Source organism: Bos javanicus, chromosome 1 (genome assembly GCF_032452875.1).
Source record: "Bos javanicus breed banteng chromosome 1, ARS-OSU_banteng_1.0, whole genome shotgun sequence".
NCBI classification, from domain to species: Eukaryota; Metazoa; Chordata; class Mammalia; order Artiodactyla; family Bovidae; genus Bos; species Bos javanicus.
This window is the reverse complement of record NC_083868.1, coordinates 69136669-69155952: the sequence shown is the minus strand read 5'-3', so window position 1 is coordinate 69155952 and position 19284 is coordinate 69136669. Positions and strand designations below refer to the sequence as shown.

Sequence of the window (19284 nt, the reverse complement as noted above, 5' to 3'; positions counted from 1 at the left end):
ACAGAAATAGTTTTCTTTGTATGTTTAACAAGTAGAAAAATCCAGTTTTCCATCTACTCTGATAGTCAAAAATGAAAGCAGGATGTCAAATAGAATTGATTACCCTGCATGTCCTTGAACACTAGTCTAGAGAATGATTTTGCACCATGATCTTAGGAAGTTTCCAGTAAGAAAAAAAAAATTTTGGAAAAATCCTAATAAATGCAGATTATCCTAAAAAAAGTGTCCCTAATTTAGAAAACTGAAATGAAGTCAGGACACAGCATGTTGCCTGAGGCTGGAGGACTAAGGCCAAAATACTCAGTCTAGAAACTAGGATCAATTAGCCTTTGAAAACCTCTACCTTTATTAATAAAATCCCTAGTATTCAGAAAAGGATCATCTCATACTCTTCTGACCTTCAGGTAAACAGATGAGAGGAGGGTCAGAGACAGAACCTTCCCCTGCTCCTGATGCACATTCAGACCACTGAACTCCTCCCGTGGCTTGAGCAAACACTCCGAGTCTCTGCTACATTCTCCTTTCTTTGGCTCCTCATCAGAGCTCCTCTTACTCACTTGCTCCAAAATGTAAGACAGCAAGTGACCAGGTTTTCTCCTGAGACAACTACATCCCTCCACATTTTTTCAAACATCACTTCCTGGTCCTCTGTCCCTTAGGAACTGAACCCCAGTACTCTGGCCAGAGAAAGGCATCATTTTCACCAGAGTGCCTTCAGACAGGAGGCCCCTTCCAACTGGCATCTCTGTGGCCATTTCCAAAGTCACTGGTCTTGGTCTAACTTCGGGATGAGCCAGTCACAGCCACTAAGGTCTCTGGAAACTATCCCAGTCTCAGCTTCCTGAGTTCCAGTCTCCCAGAAAGCACAGCCTAATAAGTGCCACTGGGGCATCTCAGGAGAGGAAACCCAGACTCACTCTCCACTCTCCCCAGTGCTGCTAAGCTTTGATGGCATGAGAGGGCTGGGCTGGCCCCTCAATCTTCTGTCCCCTCAGACAAAATCTCCACGCTGTAGCATATCTCCTCCAGTCCTCCAGCTCTTTCCCTCTGGCCGCCACAAAGGCCACTGGCTACTGAGGTCAGGTTCCACCGTGGGAGACATTCCCCCATAGGTGGCCCTCCAGGAGTGGTTAAGCCAGTAGGAAGTCTTGGGGAGTAAGGTTGGCTGTAGCATATCTCCTCCAGCCCTCCAGCTCTTTCCCCTCTGGCCGCCACAAAGACCACTGGCTACTGAGGTCAGGCTCCACCATGGGAGACATTCCTCCATGCGTGGCCTTCAGGAATGGTTCAGCCAGTAGGAAGTCTTGGGGAGGAAGGTTGGGGCACTGGCCTACCTTGTCACTGTCCGCTGTGTTCTGGGAGGTCCTAGAGGCAATGGAGATGGTGTCTGGCTGGCTGCTCCCATCCCCCTGGCTGTCAACATCCTCCACTCCATCCCTGCAGGAAGAAGAGAAAAACAGCAGGGGTGGGGGTGGGGGGAACAACTGTGGGTTTAGAGCACACAAGGATTTCCAGCTGGTCTGGCAGAGCAGAGCCTTAGCACTTTTTAGCAGGGATTTGTCTAAAATTATCCCACTAAAGGAAGCAGTCCCATGTGATTTTCAATGATGTCACTTCTTGCGCTTAGCAAATACATAATCACTATGTTGATAACTGAATACAAAATGACTCTCTATAACTCTTCTGGCCCATGGTACAGAGGGGGCAGCTATTTATTTTCACTAGGAATGGGTCTATAATAGCCAGTAGGGAGAAGCACCTGCTTCTAAGCACCTGCTTAGAACCTAGGCTTCTCTCCAACTGTCTGGGTCATCTGCAACAATCCCAGAGCTCAGGGCATTCAAATAGATTTTGTGCATGCTGTAACAGGATGGGGGTGGTTTATAGCTGGCTTATAAAGAGAACAGAACTGAGAAGAATTTTTTTTGACCTGTGCTTCTCTTGCTTAAGAAAATTGGGTGGGATATTTTCTCCAGGGGAGATGATCCTTGGGAAGGTCCTTATGTTGGACCCTCAACTCCTGCGTCTGGAGAAAGAGTTTATTGCCTTCATTTTGGTGGGTCTTACTGATCGCATGCTTATTTATGATGACTTCTTATTAACATAGAAAGCCAAGGCATCTTCTCAAAGATAAGAGGACAGCGACAGATTCCGCAGCAGCTCTGGAGCCAGCTGTGCTCCTGAGGGTCTGACAGGACAGTCTCCCAAGTGTACTCCTGGCCTTTGGACCCCTTCCTAGGCCCCTGGACCATTTCATTCACATGCTCCCTCAACTCTGCTGCTTTACAACTGGGTCCCAATCCCATACTGAACACAAAGGCTGGGCCAAGGGGCATTAGCAGTCTGGCAACTGGTGAAAGCCAAAGGGTTCATGTCAGGAAAAACTGGAGGTGTGGGCCAGGGGTTGGATAAATCAGCACAGGAAATGACAGCACTTCCTATGGGGGGGTCTATGTGAAAGTCATACCCCTGCTGCTACTTTAGAAAAATATGGCCTTAGGGGAAATGGGAACTCACTGCCCGAGAGTGTTCCTCCATGGGCAACATTTATTGAAGCTGTCTCATCAAAGTCTACACAATTAAAATCTACAGTGTGGGAGAACATGGACATGTGTGTGCATGTGTGCATACATGTGATGCATACGTACATACACAGAGAGTGCTAATCATAAGAAGTTTCTCCCACTCAGAATAATTCTAAGTTGACTGTTTTCTCACCACCACTTGTGGGCTTGGGAAATGCCAACTTATTTTAATAATATAAGCCACACGTTCGTAGGAAGGAAAATCTGCTGTAAAAAAAAATTACGTGATGCGTTTCAAAACCAAAAATAAAGGACATTTAGATCATCTGTTATTTTAGATATCTGGAACACTGCTCCCCACCATTTGTAGATAGTTCCGAGCTGGCTGTACTTCCTGCTTCCTACTATTCTGGCCCATTGCAGGACCTTCTGGTCCACTCCAGATGAAGCTAGTTCTGGGGAAGGTGAGGAGCCTAGCCAGGAGGGTAGGAAGTATTCCCCAAGCCAACCCATTCCTCTGTAAACTCTGTCCCCATATATAGGGAGCCAAGCTAATGAAATAACACAACACCTGGCTGTTCTCTGCAGAGTCCACCAAGGTTTCTCACTCTCTCATCACCTGACAACGACCAAGGCAAGGCATGAGGCATTTCCAAGGTATGTCCATCCCATGTTCTAGAAATGCTCAAATTCTACTAGAGGAGAAAGGGGCTCTTTCCCTGGACAGCCTTGCCTGAATATCCTTTCCCATCAAGGTTCTGGACCTTGACTTCCTTATAACTGTTTTTCATTCTCTCTTTTATTGAAGTAAAGACTCGCTACAGAAGGATCCGTCTCTAGCACTAAACTAATTGTGCCCCTTACCCTGACACAGGTAACTGAAAATAACCCCTCCCCAGCACAGTCATAACTGTTCTTTCAGCACCTAGAAGGGGCCTTATCCTGGCCATGCATGTCCTGGGGCTCCTGCCCCTGGGGGAATCTCTCTCTACCTTAGCCACACCCTTCTTTTGACTACCATCTCTCCTGGTGGCTCCCTGGCTTGTGTATGCTGGCTGGTACCAAAGGGTCAACTAAATCTTCTGAATTTATTCCATTCATGAATAGGAGAGAAGACAGCCTGTTATCACCAACATCCATAACCTCCAGAACTCTGTTTTTACTTTTTTTTTTTTTTCTCGAGTTTTCCAAAATTGACATGAAGTTTTTCTATTCTTTCTTTTAAAGTGCCCTCCAAAGAGTCATTGAAAGTGACTGTCACAAGGAGACTTGATACTTAAGCAGTCACCCACTGGTATAGGGAAAACTGGGATTCAGAAGGACCCAGAGAGATGAAGATATTTAAAAAAAAGTCATCTTCTGCCCAATCACAAGGCTTGCCTCAAATGAAAGAAGATGAGGGCTTGGCAGGGGTGGGGGTGTAGAGTAAGAGCTGCAGTGATGGCATACCCCTGCCTGTCACAGCCCTTCGCTGTCTAGCCAGTCCAGAGAGCCCTCCCCTCAGCCACCTCCCTCCCAAAGCCTTCCCCATACACTTCACTCTAGTGCCCATCACAAGTCCTCTCTCCATGATGCCTGCAGCATTTCCCGTCCCTACCGGTGGTCCTGGCTCTTCTTGTTTAATTATCCCAAGTGTGAGACATGCCTGTCAGATGGTTCTTGAGTGAATGGACTCCCTTTTATATTCCTGGGGTACCCAACACACTCAGGTGCTCACTGAAGCTCTGCTGAGTATAACTGACAGTGATGGGTGAGGTGCTTAAGAGGAGGTGACTCCTCTTAGGTAGAATTCAGTGGGGTGTCACAGAGAGGGGTGCACCACCCCCACAGAAGCAAAGGTTTACCCCACCCCCGCTCCCTGAAGCCTGTGAGGCTGTGCTAGGGGCAGAGACCCTGGTTACCTCTTACTATTGTTCCTCTGTTTGGCTGGTGTTTTGGGGAGCTGAATTGGCTCCTTCAAAGCTCCTTTCAGGTGAATGATCCTTTCTTGAATCACCTCTCGAATGTTCTTGATCCACTCCTGCTTGGTTTCTATGTTGGAGGCCTGCAGTGCCACAGGGAGAGACAGTAAGAACCTCATTTCCCTCAATCCACCGAAACAGTTCTCAACCCTTCTCTTGCAGGCTTAATCCATCATTGGTCAAGGATATCAAATGTTGGAGGGGTTTATTTCTCTGGTTTTTTTTTTTTTAATTTTTTATTATTGTTATTATTATTATTTTTACTTCACAATATTGTATTGGTTTTGCCATACATCAACATGCATCTGCCACAGATATACATGTGTTCCCCATCCTGAACCCCCCTCCCACCTCCCTCCCCAAACCATTCCTCTGGGTCATCCCAGTGCACCAGCCCCAAGCTTCCTGTATCCTGCATGGAACCTGGACTGGCAATTCATTTGTTATATGATATTATACATGTTTTAGTGCCATTCTCCCAAATCATCCCCCCACCCCTGGTTTTATACTTGTGACTTCAATCCCACGGACATGCTTTTCCAACTCCTTGAACAGGGCTCTGACCTCAAGACTCAATGCAAACTTCGACAGGTTCATTTTCAAAGTATTTAATAACTTTGGAGGCACTGACCAACAGTGATATCTGCCCCTGCTGGACCAAGGATTAACACTTCAGTTACTGGATTCTGGGGAGGTCTGGAGAACACAGGAGGGGCAACAAGGGGGTGTTTGGAGGCAGCAGCCACTTACCAAGTGGATATATAGACCTGGATATACTGGTTTAACTCGGATACACTTATATCGAACCTGGATATAAGTCCAACGCCCATATGACTACATAGGCTTGTACTGACTGCGTTGGTCCCAGGTTTTTAGGCTAGTAAACCTGTTAATTGAAGGCACTGCTGTCACTCCATGAATACCCCATTTGTCTTCATGGAAGTCTGTTCAGGTACTTCTTCCTCATGCCGGGCAGCAGCCATGCTGACAACTCAGAGTGAACAAGTGTGAAGCTTGCTCAGGGCTGGCCCATGTCTTCCTTGGTGATGAGCACTTCCCTGAGAAGCACACAACTGATGGATGTGCCACGTGCAGGATCTGTCCTCGGTTTCACTAGCGTGACCACAAGTGCTCACTCAGCTCCCCGTGATGTGTACTCTGGGGAGCTGAGGGGACTCCTTAGGGACCCTTCTCAACACTCCTCTCAATCGGCCTAGTTCCCATGCTCGCTCGTATGATTCACTAGAGTTTCTAGAATGTAAGGGTCTATATCTCACACACAGCCTCCACTGAGCAGAATACCTTATATGCGGAAGGTGTTCAGGAAAGAAATGTTGAATGAATGTAGAGCAAAACAAGGTGACTTTTGCCAAAGGTCAGTTGTCATCCTTGACACTTGAAGTGGCCACATGGGCAGAACATATTTAAGTGGGCCCCACTAAGGCCATTCCCTGCCTTCTTCCTTCCACACGCCAACAAGTACCTGGACTTAGAGACCAGTAGTCTGAGATTTTAGGCTACTTTCATGATAGAATTTGTGTCTGAACATCCATGTGGGGCTGCCCTCCTGAGGGAAGCCCAGAGGCCCCAGCTTTTAGGCATATCCTGCCCACATCCCTCTAAGCCCCCTTTGGTTACCCCCAACCCTGGTCTTGTGCCCAGCAGAGAGCAATACTTACTTTCAGCACTGTTTTATTGTCTGAGGATGGGGTGCGCCCAGACCACAAGGCGAATTTGCAGGGATCGCCCTCTACGTGTTCGGTCACACCCAGCTCTGAGGTCTGTAGACAGGAAATGCCTGTGAGAGGCGGGGAAGGGGAGGGCGGTGGGGAGACTTAGGGCTGGGGTGGGAAGGGAAAGGCAACAGAGAGGAGAGGACCGAGGGAGGGGCTCTGTCAATCAAACTTAAACAGACCAGATGTTCTGTTCTTCTACCCAGGATGAAAGGACCTACAGGCACGTGCCTGATGAGCAGGTAGCAGGGAGGGAGGGTGAAGAGGGAGGCGCCCACGCCAACAGGAAGAAGAAAGGTCAGCTCTAAGATGCGTAAGTGGGCTGAGGGGGCACTTTCCAACTAGGATGCCTTTCGCTTGTCCAGGATGGTGTTGGTGTGGCACCAGGGGAGAGACGAGCAGAGTGTACAAGATCCCTTCCTGCCCAAGGGAGCTAGCAAATGGGGAGACTCGTCTGACCCCACCTGCCCCACCTACCAGTAGCTTGTTCTTGTAAACATATTTTGTGTGTCCTGAAGAGTCTTTGATCTCCTTGCTGAAAACCAAGGAGATCTCAAAGAGGAATAGGTGTCGCTCCCGCCCTTTCCGGATCAGCGACTTGGGGTCCCACACTTGAAAGGCATCTTGTAAAATCAGCTCCCCCTGCACGTCCAGGTTCTCGTCGAACCCTGAAAAAAACCCGTTTCCAGTCTGTGTGATTTCTCCACCACATGTGGGCCCCTTGCTCCAGTCCCCTCTTGGAGGCAGGCTTCCTGACAGGGACCCCTCAGCTCCCACACTTTTCTCTCAGGCTGATTCCTGTGGTTCCTGCACACCTCAGAGGACAGCTCTATGGCACTGGGATCAGACCCCCTTTCTGCCCCAGGTCTCCTCTACCGAACCAATGTCAGGGGAATCTCACGAAGAGCTCCAGAGCAGTCTCCCCCAGCCTTCTGTCAGCCGGGGAGTGCCTGCAAGGGCAAACGCCATCTCTCCTTCTCCCTCCACAGCTCCCGCTGTAGCTGACCTGGAGCCCAGAATGGGGCTGACAACACACACTGCCTGCGTGCCCCCGACTCCACTCCATTCGTTGTCACTTCATGTCCTCATTTCTTATGCTCCATTCCTAGGACTTCCCTTTGATAGCTCCTGTACTATGCGGTGCACAAGCCTTCAGCAATTTATATTCGTATCATTTTAACGGAGGTTCTGAAACTTTATTGTGTATAAGAATCACCTAAATTGATTATGAAAACACATAATCAATTCTTCAATCCCTAAAAGACTGGGATTCGGTAGGAGTGGGGTGGAGCCCATGAATTTGCACTTCTAAACAAGCTCTCAGGTGCTGCTGCTGTTGGTCCATAGAGCCCACCTGAAGTACCTGGATCCAGAATACAGGTCAGGCACAGGCTGGAGGAGAAGGTGCTCAGAGAGGCAGACGTGGGGGAGGGGTGGGGAGCAGGTGTGAACAGAAGAGTAGGAGGTGGAGAAGGTGAGATACTAGGAATAGATGCAGATAGTCAGTGCTCAGTCTGGAGAAGGTAATCATGGCTCCTCTGCATGAAGAAGTGGGCTTCCCGTGTTAAGAGTGGTCAGGATATACTGAAACCAGACCAAGTCTTTGGCAGTGTTGGGGTAAGGGGCAGGGAAGGAAAAGTGGTCTTGAAGAGAGGAATACCCCACAGGGTTACTATGTACTACAAAGAAGACTTGCCTCCCTTATCTCACCTGTTTGCCAGCCCAGGTTGGGATATGGAATATTAACTCATCTAACAGTTTTGACCATGGCTGCTCTGCCCTCATCTGCTGGGTTTTGTGGTGTTGGGAGTGCTTTATTGTCTCACTATGCCAGGTTTCTGGGTCCCTAGAACATGGTTCCAGTGGACTGAAGGAGCTTTGACAAAGTCCCATCAGTTTTATCTGGCTGGACTTGACTCACCTGCTACGAATGGGTGAGGGTAGTTGCACACTGACATGAATGTACTTGATGCCACTGAAGTGTACATTTAAAAATGGTTAAGATGGTAACCTTTATGTTATATGTGTTTTAAAAGAATAAAAAAGAGAGAAGGACAAGGCTAAAGACAGTGTGTGTGTGTGTGTGTGTGTGTGTGTGTGTGTGTGCGCGCAGGATTTCTGCTTATTATGATGACAAGTGCGATGCAGATGCTATGCAGATGAACAGGACTGCTATGGGTCAGGGTTTTCACACCTTTACAGTAAGGATGATGATGGCTTGTCCTACTCTGGCTCTCAGGCAGCAGGTTGTCCACGTATCTGATGCGACACAGGCCTGGGGCTACCTGGAGGCAGGTGATAGCTGACCTGGCCCCTGTGGATCTCCTCTCACACTTCCCCAGGACCTATGGAACAACTTGCCATTTCTCCTCTCTTCCAGCCTGGCACTCTGCATGACTTCACACCACTTCCCCCCCATGACGCCAGTTCCACAGCTTTAGGAAAGGAGGAGGCTCCCTGGGAGGCTGAGCGCACAGCTACCTTCCAGCATGCTGACGTGCATGGCGTCGTTGGCTCTCTTTGGGACACTAAGCATCACCTCCAGGCCTTCCTTGAGCTCCCCTTTTCCTTCTTCACAGCAAGTTAAAAGTTCCTGTGAAAAGGTCCAGACACAGTTAGAACAGTTTCCCCCAGCTTCCCCAGCCTCCCACTACCTAACCCCTCAAGGCAATTATATACCAGTTCCTCAAGGAATTATGTGCTGTGTGCTTAGTCACTCAGTTCTGTCCATCTCCTTGCAACCCCATGGACTGTAGCCCACCAGGCTCCTCTGTCCATGGGGATTCTCCAGGCAAGAATGCTGGAGTGGGTTGTCACTCCCTCCTCCAGGGGATCTTCCCAACCCAGGGATTGAACACAGGTCTCCCACATTGCAGGTGGATTCTTTACTGTCTGAGCCACCAGGGAAGCTAGCTTCATTGTCTGTGATAGTCCCCTCTGGGAACCCCTCTGGGGTGGAGAGGTTATCACCAAAGAATTCAACCATCATGCTTTTCCCAGACTGAGTTTCCTCAGCTCAATCTAATCCAACTAACTCAACCCAACTCCCAAGTGGCTGGCACTAGAAGTGAGCAACTAGGGTATTCTCTGTCACCCAACTAACCTGAGGTCAGGGAATACCCCTGGCAAAACATACAAACAGAGGTGCAGTACTATGCGATCATAGAGGACACACAGCACTCACACATCACTGCACGCCAACCTCCAGCACCACGTTTATTGACACACCTCTACCACCTGAATGACTTCTTCCACACTGGGAACAACTAGGGATTATGGAAAGTATAGGTTTATAGCTTTTCAGAGTCCTAAAAGATTTTTAGATTATATGTATTAGATGTCGGCCCTGGGCCAACAGATAGGATCATGGACTAGTCCCTGGATTGTCAAATGAGGACACTGTGCTCAAGAGGGACATGGGTTTTGCCCAGGTTATAGAACTCATTGGAGGCCATGTAGAGGCTTGAATCCAGGTCTCTTGAATCCAAATCCAGTACTCCATCCACCAGGCCAACCTGCCTTCCCCCTGTCCTCCTGGACCATGCTCTCTCTTTAACATCTCCATTGGAGACTAGGTCTTTACCCTTTCCATAAAAGATATATAATATCTGGTTGATGGAGAAAAGATAATTTCCAACTATCTTAGTAACCATAAAGACCATTTGAAATGATTTCACTCAAACCAGAGGAATGCTGGCTTTCACTTTTCCTATCAGGGTTATCATATCTTGCTCACTTTGACTCTGGAAAGGAAGAAGTTAAGCAACAGATCTACAAACCATACTTCCCCCTTCTGGGGAGGGGGAAGACAGGGAATGGGTGGATGGGTGGGGATGCACTTCCAGGAAAGAAAGAAAGTTGACAAGACCAAACCTTATAAACACATCAATGACAGACCTCCTGACAAACTAGGTACCTGCCAGCAGAAGACTCCTTATTTATGGTGTGCTTTTAGTAGGATCTGTCTGGCCTGTCTATGACTTCTTATGGTAGACAAACCTACAATCAATGGCTCCCTGGAAAGTATCAAATAAGTTACACAACTAAGTAAAAAGTGATTACATTTCATGATGAAATGGCTCTCTTCAGGGTAAGTGAGAGGATGCAACACACATTATTTAGAAACTTTGCATGCCAATCAAGATCTCAGCATATCCTGATGTTGTAAGAAAGGTCTTGGAGCTTTTGGTGGTCCTGGACTTCTGTGTTTTATCTCTGTCTTGGATTATATGTATCTTTGAAATTATTAGTAAAGTAAGATATCTGATTAGTGATCGTCTGATATGAAAATCCAGGCCTTTGTGTTATCTTCCCACATGAAGAAGGGAGCTCTGAGTGTCCGAAGAAGAGATACACCACCTAGAGCAGACGCTTGGGAGGTAGACCAGATCATTTCTCAGCTCTGTCTTTGGTTACAGTCAGTGTAACAGCATCATTGTTCAGAAAGCTGCATTTACTTCTGCCAACCTTATGTTCTCTTCCCTTACCTAATTTTAACCCTCCCAACCGGTTCTCATATATCATCAAAGGAATTTCTAGGCAGAAACATAAGAGGGAAATAAGAAATAGGCTACAGTTGGTAACAGAAAACACCAATTACTTTAACCTCCCAAAGCAATTTGGCATGTCCACCAACCAACCAGCAAAACCAATGAGTTCTCCTCAGATCTCTGCTATAGTTTATGAAACGGAGAAAGCTCCACATTTAATTTAGACTGAAAAGGACAGCTGTAGCAGATTTACACAGAGAATATTGAACACTCTGACTTTCACTTTTATGCAACACCTAAAGGGAGGAACTCCAGAGGATACTGATAATTAAATATCCGCTTACTTGGAATAATGGAGAAGGCAATGGCACCCCACTCTTGCCTGGAAAATCCCATAGACGGAGGAGCCTGGTAGGCTGCAGTCCATGGGGTCGCTAAAAGTCGGACACGACTAAGCGACTTCACTTTCACTCTTCACTTTCATGCATTGGAGAAGGAAATGGCAACCCACTCCAGTGTTCTTGCCTGGAGAATCCCAGGGACGGGGGAGCCTGGTGAGCTGCCGTCTATGGGGTCGCACAGAGTCAGACACGACTGAAGTGACTTAGCATGACTTGGAATAAAGCTGACTTAAATGAGAAAATAAATCCCATATTATTTATTTATAGTAAAAGCTCAGTAAACTATTTTTCTTTTACTCAGCAAGCACTCGGCTACAAGCACATTTGAAAGAGGTTAAAATTATCTTACTAAGTCTCTTCTTCCCCAAATAACTTTAAAACATTTCTACAGCAAATTCCCCCTACTTTACTGTCTTCTCTCTCAGTTACCTGCATAGTCTTCTCTTTCTAAAACAGCTAATCACAGAGTTAAAGCCCAGAGCCCACCCTTCCATCTGCCTAAAGCAAAGCACAGGGCAGCCTATCCGTTGTCCACATCTCTCCCTTGCCCAAGGCACAAAATTCATCCTAGGAACTTCAGCCTTAGGGATTAACAAGGAGGGGTGAAAACTTATATTTCTCTTAGAACTGGGGCCTAATTGACTGGAGACTGTGGCAGTGTGGATGGGTGAGTCAGTTTTATTTTATTTAAAAAAAATTCACAACCCCACTAATTCCTGAAAGAGCTTTGGAAATACTTAAGTTTGAAAACCACACACACAAAAATCTTGTATAATAATAATCATTTAGAAAGGTCATACATCATGTGGGCTAGGGAAGGAGAGGATAATTATATACAGTTGTTATTGCTGCTATTTAGTTGCTAAGTCGTGTCTGACTCTTTTGTGACCCCATGGACTGTAGCCCACCAGGTTCCTCTGTCCATGGGATTTCCCAGGCAAGAATAATGGAGTGGGTTGTCATTTCTTCCTCCAGGGGATCTTCTCGACCTAGGGATCAAACCTGGATCTCCTACATTGACAGGATTCTTTACCACTGAGCCACCAGGGAAGCCCAACAGTACAGTACTTTTCATTTAGATCTATAACCCTACTCCATCCAACTGCCCATTCATTATGCTTACTCAAATGTTTTGTCAGAATCCACGATAGAAGATTGTTCCCCACCTCTGGGGTAAGGAGAAACTCCTGTAAGTAACCATAAAACTAGACACTATCTGACAGTCAAAGGCAAAGAAGGACCTCAAGTTCTTGTGATTAAAGAGCAGAGACATTACTTTGTCAAACAAGGTCCGTCTAGTCAAAGCTATGGTTTTTCCAGTAGTCATGTATGGATGTGTGAGTTGGCCTATAAAGAAAGCTGAGCACCAAAGAATTGATGTTTTTGAACTTTGGTGTTGGAGAAGACTCTTGAGAGTCCCTTGGACAGCAAGGAGATCCAATCAGTCCATCCTAAAGGAGATCAGTCCTGGGTGTTCATTGGAAGGACTGATGCTGAAGCTCCAATACTTTGGCCACAAGATACAAAGAACTGTCTCATTGGAAAAGACCCTGATGCTGGGAAAGACTGAAGGCAGGAGGAGAAGGGGACAACTGAGGATGAGATAGTTAGATGGCATCACCGACTCATGGGCATGAGTTTGAGTAAACTCCAGGGGTTGGTGACGGACAGGGAAGCCTGGCATGATGCAGTCCATGGGGTCACAAAGAGTTGGACACGATGGAGTGACTGAACTGACTGACTGTCTGGCACACCAATTTTTCAGGAAAGAATATCCATGCCCTACGCTGAGATCTTGGGAGAATTTTTGTGAGCCTTTATATAAGAAACTTCAAAAACAGAATGGCATCTTCAAAGTTCTACCCGAACAGCTGTGATGGTCTGCACATAGTTATTTCTAACACTAGTCCTCAGTAAAGGCCAAAGGCATGGATGCCCTGTGGTGATTCTCTAAGTCATTTTCTGCAGGGTTGGCAGGCTGGAGTGCCTGGAAGTGAAGTCCTGAAGTTGAGGAAGGTGAAGGTTTGAAGGACAGGGCTGAAAAATAAGGATGACATAAGACCCAGTCCTAACCCAGAAGAGAGAAGAGAGGTTGGGGCGGGGCTCACTGCTGCCCCACTCTTCTCATCACAGAACTACAAGTGCTAAGTCAGTAGGACCCCACAGACAGGAAAGGCGGGCGCACTTCAACATGACTAGAATCTAGATTTGAAACAAGACTGGTTTTCAGGTTTACTGAAGCAGCTAGGAAATGTGAGGTTCAGCAAGCATCTCATAGAACTGAATTTCATCAGAGTTTCTCTAGAACTATACTACTTACGACATGCTTCTCACAATCCTTTTTTTGCATTTGAGAAGTGACCAGAAATATAGTCAAACTTAGGGAAAACTCCACCCTTACACATTAAGAGTTAATGTAGATACAGTTATATAACAGCCTAAGATATAGACTTCCCAGGCTTTCTTTGAGAAGTGTCACATTTTCAGACTGTTAGTGTATTCTTCTCTGAGAAGAATCAGCCCAAATCACATAGTATTTTATATAATTTGATGATTTGACTGTTAAAGAAAAGGATTGGGAGAAAAAACATATCTCCTGGTTGGCTCTAGAAGAACCCGTAACACATAGGAGCCTACAGATACAGAGTTGTCATTCTGTCTTTGTATGTACTTTCAAACTATTTCCTCTTTAAAATCTCCTAGTCTAGACAAACAGAGATAAAGGCAATGATAGGTGCTGCCCTGGGCCTCCACTGCCCATGCTGGCACTGACCCTAAGACCTTGATCCTGGATCCTACCAAGCAAGGGCCCCCAGGAGGAATCTGCCCAGAAGGGAAGGACGGGAGAGTCTCTGTGTACCCACGACTGTCTGGGGTGGCAGTCACTAGGAGATGTGCAGTGGTGGATATGAAAACAATCACAATCCATCCCTGCTTCCATTTCTCCTCTTTCCCCCAAAATAAGCATGTGAGATTTCATAGGATAGAACATGCAGTCTGGAGCCAGCAATGGCAGCATGGGCTCATTGCTGAAGTTCTGCTCTAGGCAGATGAAAGGTCTTCAGGTAGAAGCTTTCCCATGCCTGGGCAAAGCTAGGATTCCTTGGACCTGGTTGGCAGTGTGGTCAGGGTGACATAGAGGGGGGAGGTACCTTCAGGAGCAGCTGGTACTTGGTAATCCTCTGGACAGGCTTAATTAGGTAGGAAGAAATGGAGTTGGCCAGGCCATGCCGCTGCTGTATCTCCTACAGGGATGAAAATGGACACTGTTAGACACGGTGGGACATGTGCACATATGTGTTCTGGGAGGAGGTGGGCAGGGTTAAGGAGAGAGGAGAAAAGAAAAAGGTACAAAATGATTAGAAACTATTCTTGGAAGGGGAAAAAAGGGAAAATGTATAAACCAAAACACATAGGAAATCATCACTGTGTCTTTAGATGATAATGAGTGCCTGAGCAGTAGAGAGGCTCACACCTAGATTCTGGAACAAGTGAAAATACAGTTAGATAAGCGAGATGTACATGGGTCATTGATGGCGTAGAGCTAAAAGGATGAATTAGGGTTTGATGGTGAGTTTTTCAAGGGTCAAGTTTCGCAGATCTTATATAGAAGAAAAACATGGTGAAAACAATGTTTCAGAAAGACTCATATAAGCCTAATAGCAACACAGAGAGTAGAGATTGGGAAAGAGACACAGACACCAGTCCAGAGATTATTGCAGAAGTCTAAGTGTGTAAAAATAGAATTACCATCAATCCAACAATTCCATTCCTGGGTATATACCCAAGAGAAATCAAAACATATGTCCACAAAAAACTGCTGCAAAATATTCATAGTAGTATTATTTTATTAAGAGTAGTGAAAAGGTGGGCATAACCCAAATGTCCATCAACTGATGAGTGAAAAAACAAATGTATTATAGTCATACAACAGAGTATTTTTTTGGCCATAAAACAGAATGAAATACTGAGACATGCTACAACATAGATGAACCTTGAAAGCCTTATGCTAAGTGAAAGAAGTCAGTCACAAAAGAACACCTATCATTCCATTTTTAAATGAAATGTCCAGAAGAGGAAATCTATAGAGATGGAAAATAGATTGTCAGTTGCTCAGAGCTGGGGGTGTAGGGAGGATAAGGTGGAGTGTGTGGGGATGCCTTATGAGGTGATGAACACGCTCTAAAATTGACTGTGAGGATGGCTGCACATGTCTGCGAAGGTACTAAAACAAACCGTACCCTCTACATACGTCTATGTCTGCAGGTGTGTAATGTGGGGGCTTGCCATAAATGAAGGTTAGTGAGCACAAAGCATCGGGAGAATTACAAGAAACATTTTAAACCTAGATAAAGTAGGACTTGTTACGGGCCATGAAGGAAGGTGAAGCAAAGGGAACAATAATAGTCATAAATCATTCCATTTTCCTCCAGCTATCCCAGAAGGTGGCAATTTTCTCACTCATTTGCCTCTTCCCTAAACTTGTGTGTTTATATCAGGACTTGTTCAAGGAAAATGGGCAAAACAGCTGGCAGCCTGACCCTATTTGGGCAAATTAACATTTTGAGCTTATCTGGGGCTTTGGCAGGAGAGCTCAGGCAATAAGGCACTTTGACTGGCTTCCCTCTCTAACAAGATGCTGAGTTCCTGGTAGGCTTCATGTGGAGAGTAAGGAAGGGGTGGTGTCCAGTGGCTGGGTCAGCCAACCAAGCTTAGTAATCAACAGGGTACCAGTCATCACCGCCTCACAGCTCCTACGTCTGGTGTAGAAAATGCTGGATCATGTCAATGTGTGGGCCTTTCTGGTGCTTGAATTTTCTGTGCTTTCTTTACAGTAATGGATAACAGAGCTGTCTTTATTGGGGTTTTAATCTCTGATGGAAGGAGGGCCTAAAGTAGATGGTCTCTAAGTATAGCATTTAGGGAAACTCTTCTGATGGGAGGGAAAAAGCTACAAAGATGATGCTTTCTGGAACGTTTAGGGAACCATCAGGAGAATTTGCTGCCCTCTCTCCCCACCTCTAGGCCAAGCTCCAGGAACTCCTACTGGACTGGTTTTCTGTCTTGCATTGGCCTCCCCAACTAATGTACAGGCTTATTAGGCATGATATTAGAAACGGGGGGTAGGGTGTAAAATTTGGGGTATGTCCAACTTATAAATCAAAGCCTAGAAATTGGCTAGAAACAGGAATATGAGGAATGTAGGATGAGAGGAAAATGCAGGTTAGCACCAGACACTGTAACATGTAAAAAATGAACCAGGCAAACCATGAGTCAACCTTCTCAGGAGCTCACAAAAGGCATAGTATGGCATTTGTAACCTTCAAAAGGCAGATGGTTACAAATGCCATAAAGAGACGAAGTATACTGCACATAAAGAGAAAGGCAAGGATTCACGTAGGAAGCAACACATGACTGTGGCCATTTAAGGATAGGAAGACTTCTAAGGGTGTCTATGTGTGCCTGTGTGCAGTGTGTGCAAAGGGCTCACGGTCTATCTTAGGCAGTGAGAATAGTGTGTGCAAAGATAAGGAGGCAGATGAGTCTGCAGCCTACTCAGAGCACAGGATATGTACATTCAGAAAAATGTGAAGTGGAAGACAGGACACAGTACATTTAAAACTTCAAAAAGACTCTTCTAGACACTATTGATAAAAAACCAGAAATATATTAAGAGAAACACATTATTAAGGAGAGAGAATAGGAGTAAAGGGCATCTAAAATGATACCCAATAACTTCTGATACCAAGTCAGAGAAGTGCTTTTCTTGAGTTTTAAGTTTAAACAAAACCTCACAAATTTCACTTCGGGACCATTTCCATAGTAATACTCCATCTTTAAAAATCATGTCTGTTTTTTCTTGTCTGGCTTTCACCCATTCAAGTATTATTCCTTCACTGAGCAACAAGACACTTGTAGAATCATTTCTGTTACAGCAGGTAAGGCTAGAAAGATGCTCAGAGAAGGATTATTTTGTAAACTTGAGTATGGGAACCATGTTTGAATGTCTGTGAGCCCATGGGACCTGGCACATTATCTTGCTTACAGTAGACATTCAAATATTTAGAGAAGGAATGAGTAGGCAGAAAGTTAGACTGATAGACATTTAAAATTTTCTGAATTTCAAGTGTTTGTTACTTCTGCTATGACTCTCAGAATGGCCATCATTCTTATCACCTATCTCTCATTGAACTTCACTTTTTTATTCTCATTTCTTTCTTCCCCCTTGTTCTTTCCATGCATCCTACAGTGATCCATTTGATTCTGTTCATGTTATAGCCAGTAAGTCACTCTCTGGGGACCAGTATCATATACACATCATTTGCCAACAGGACTGTGCTCACCCAAAACCAGAGGCCCTGACAAGGCACATCAGCTCTGAATCTCCTCTTGGCTTCCACTACAGAACAAGTGCTCGACCCTGGCTGCATGTTACTCTCACCTGGAAATGTTTAAAAATCTCAATGCCCAGGCCAAATCCAGGCTGATCATAACACAATCAGGGCTGGGACTGGAACCAGTATTTTTCGTAGCTCTAAGGTGATTCCAAGGTGCAGTCAAGGTTGAAACAATTGTATTAGAGTAGTTAGTGATTCTCAAACTTGAGTGGGCATCAGAGTCACCTGAAGGGCTCCTTAAAACTCAAGATTGTTTCATTCCAGCCCTGGGGATTCTGATTCAATAGATCTGGAGCAGTGTCCAAAAATAGGCATTTCTAATAAGTTCTCAGGTGATAACGATGTAGCTGAGCTGAGACCACACTTTGAGAAGTCCTGCATTTGAGGAGCTATAGAGGTGGCTCAGATGGTAAAGAATCTGCCTGCAATGTGGGAGACCTGGGTTCAATCCCCAGGATGGCAAGATCCCCTGGAGGAGGGCACGGCAACCCACTCCAGTATTCTTGTCTGGAGAATCCCATGGAGAGAGACAGGAGGGCTACTGTCCATGGGGTCACAAAGAGTTGGACATGACTGAGCGACTAAGCATGCGTGCGTGCACACACACACACACGCTGTAGAAATGGAACATCTTAATTGGCACCTGCATCCTAGTACACCTCTTCTACACATGAGATTTATGGCTAGCTAGATTTGGTGTTGTGTGCTTAGCTGCTCACTTATGTCCGACTCTTTGCAACTCCATGATGTTGAGATATGCAGGCAAATGTGCCTTATCAGAAACCACAGCACTTGAGATGGGATGAAATAAAACACAACATTGTTGTTTTGTTATTTATGAGTCATGTCCAACTCTTTTGCAACCCCATGAACTGTAGCCCGCCAGGTTCCTCTGTCCATGGGATTTCCCAGGCAAGAATACTGGAGTGAGTTAATACTGGAGTGAGTTACCATTTTCTTCTCTAGGGGATCTTCCTGACTCAGGGAATCAAACCTGTGTCTTCTGCTTGGCACATGGGTTCTTTACTATTGAGCCACCAGGGAAACCCAAAACAAAAGATAAACAGTGGTTTTGGCTTTTCCCATGTTTTATCCATGAGAGAGAGGATTGCGGGGGGGCCAATAAAGAAAAATGAGGAACAAAGGATAGTTAGAAACCCATAATCTCAAAGTAGAGAAGCATTCCACCTGCTCGTCAGTGGCTCAAGAATGGAAGTTCACAGCTTACATCAAAGAAGGTGCCTGCATGCTCCAGGATCAGCTGGTTGGAATCAGGCTTGTTTTTACAGTAGGTGACGTACATCTGAAATTTGTCTGCCTAAAAAAACAAAGATAATAATCAATCAGCATCCATTAGTTGCTCCCTTCTGTTTACCGTGCCATCAAGTGCTGTGCAGTTAAGCCCTTAGATATTGCCTGGTACAGACAACCCTGTGGCAAATGCCCTGGGCTCATTAGGCCTGTGCTACCCTAATAAACTTGGGGTACTTTTTTCTTATCAGCAGGGGAAGAGAGCTCACTGAAAGAGAGTTCATTTAAAAACTAGTCTGTACTAGATAGAATTAGAAAAATCAATTTACAAATCATAATATGTCCTGAAGCTGGACAGAATTTATTGAGAGAGTATCCCCCTTCTAGCGTTACCTATAATTTGCTTCCCATCTTGAAAAATGATAGCATTTGCTTTAAAGACGAAAAGTCAAAGAATGAAAATGAAGTGTAATCTCAGCAGGAGATCTGCTTGTACTCTAAATGTCCCCATGGGGGCAGTTTCTA

General features: G+C 45.6%; 1 protein-coding gene across 20 annotated transcripts in view; it reads right to left on the bottom strand.

The window, feature by feature from the left end:
• Window positions 1-19284, bottom strand: part of KALRN (kalirin RhoGEF kinase) — a 689867-nt gene that overhangs the window by 208717 nt on the left and 461866 nt on the right. For all 20 annotated transcript variants that reach the window (XM_061408919.1, XM_061409480.1, XM_061409007.1 and 17 more), the window contains exons 27-33: window positions 18737-18826; window positions 14263-14355; window positions 8701-8812; window positions 6697-6887; window positions 6166-6267; window positions 4427-4569; window positions 1335-1437 (exon numbers count right to left, since the gene is read on the bottom strand). In XM_061408919.1, the coding sequence (XP_061264903.1) occupies window positions 1335-1437; window positions 4427-4569; window positions 6166-6267; window positions 6697-6887; window positions 8701-8812; window positions 14263-14355; window positions 18737-18826 (834 nt within the window). The remainder of the gene's footprint in view (window positions 1-1334; window positions 1438-4426; window positions 4570-6165; window positions 6268-6696; window positions 6888-8700; window positions 8813-14262; window positions 14356-18736; window positions 18827-19284) is intronic.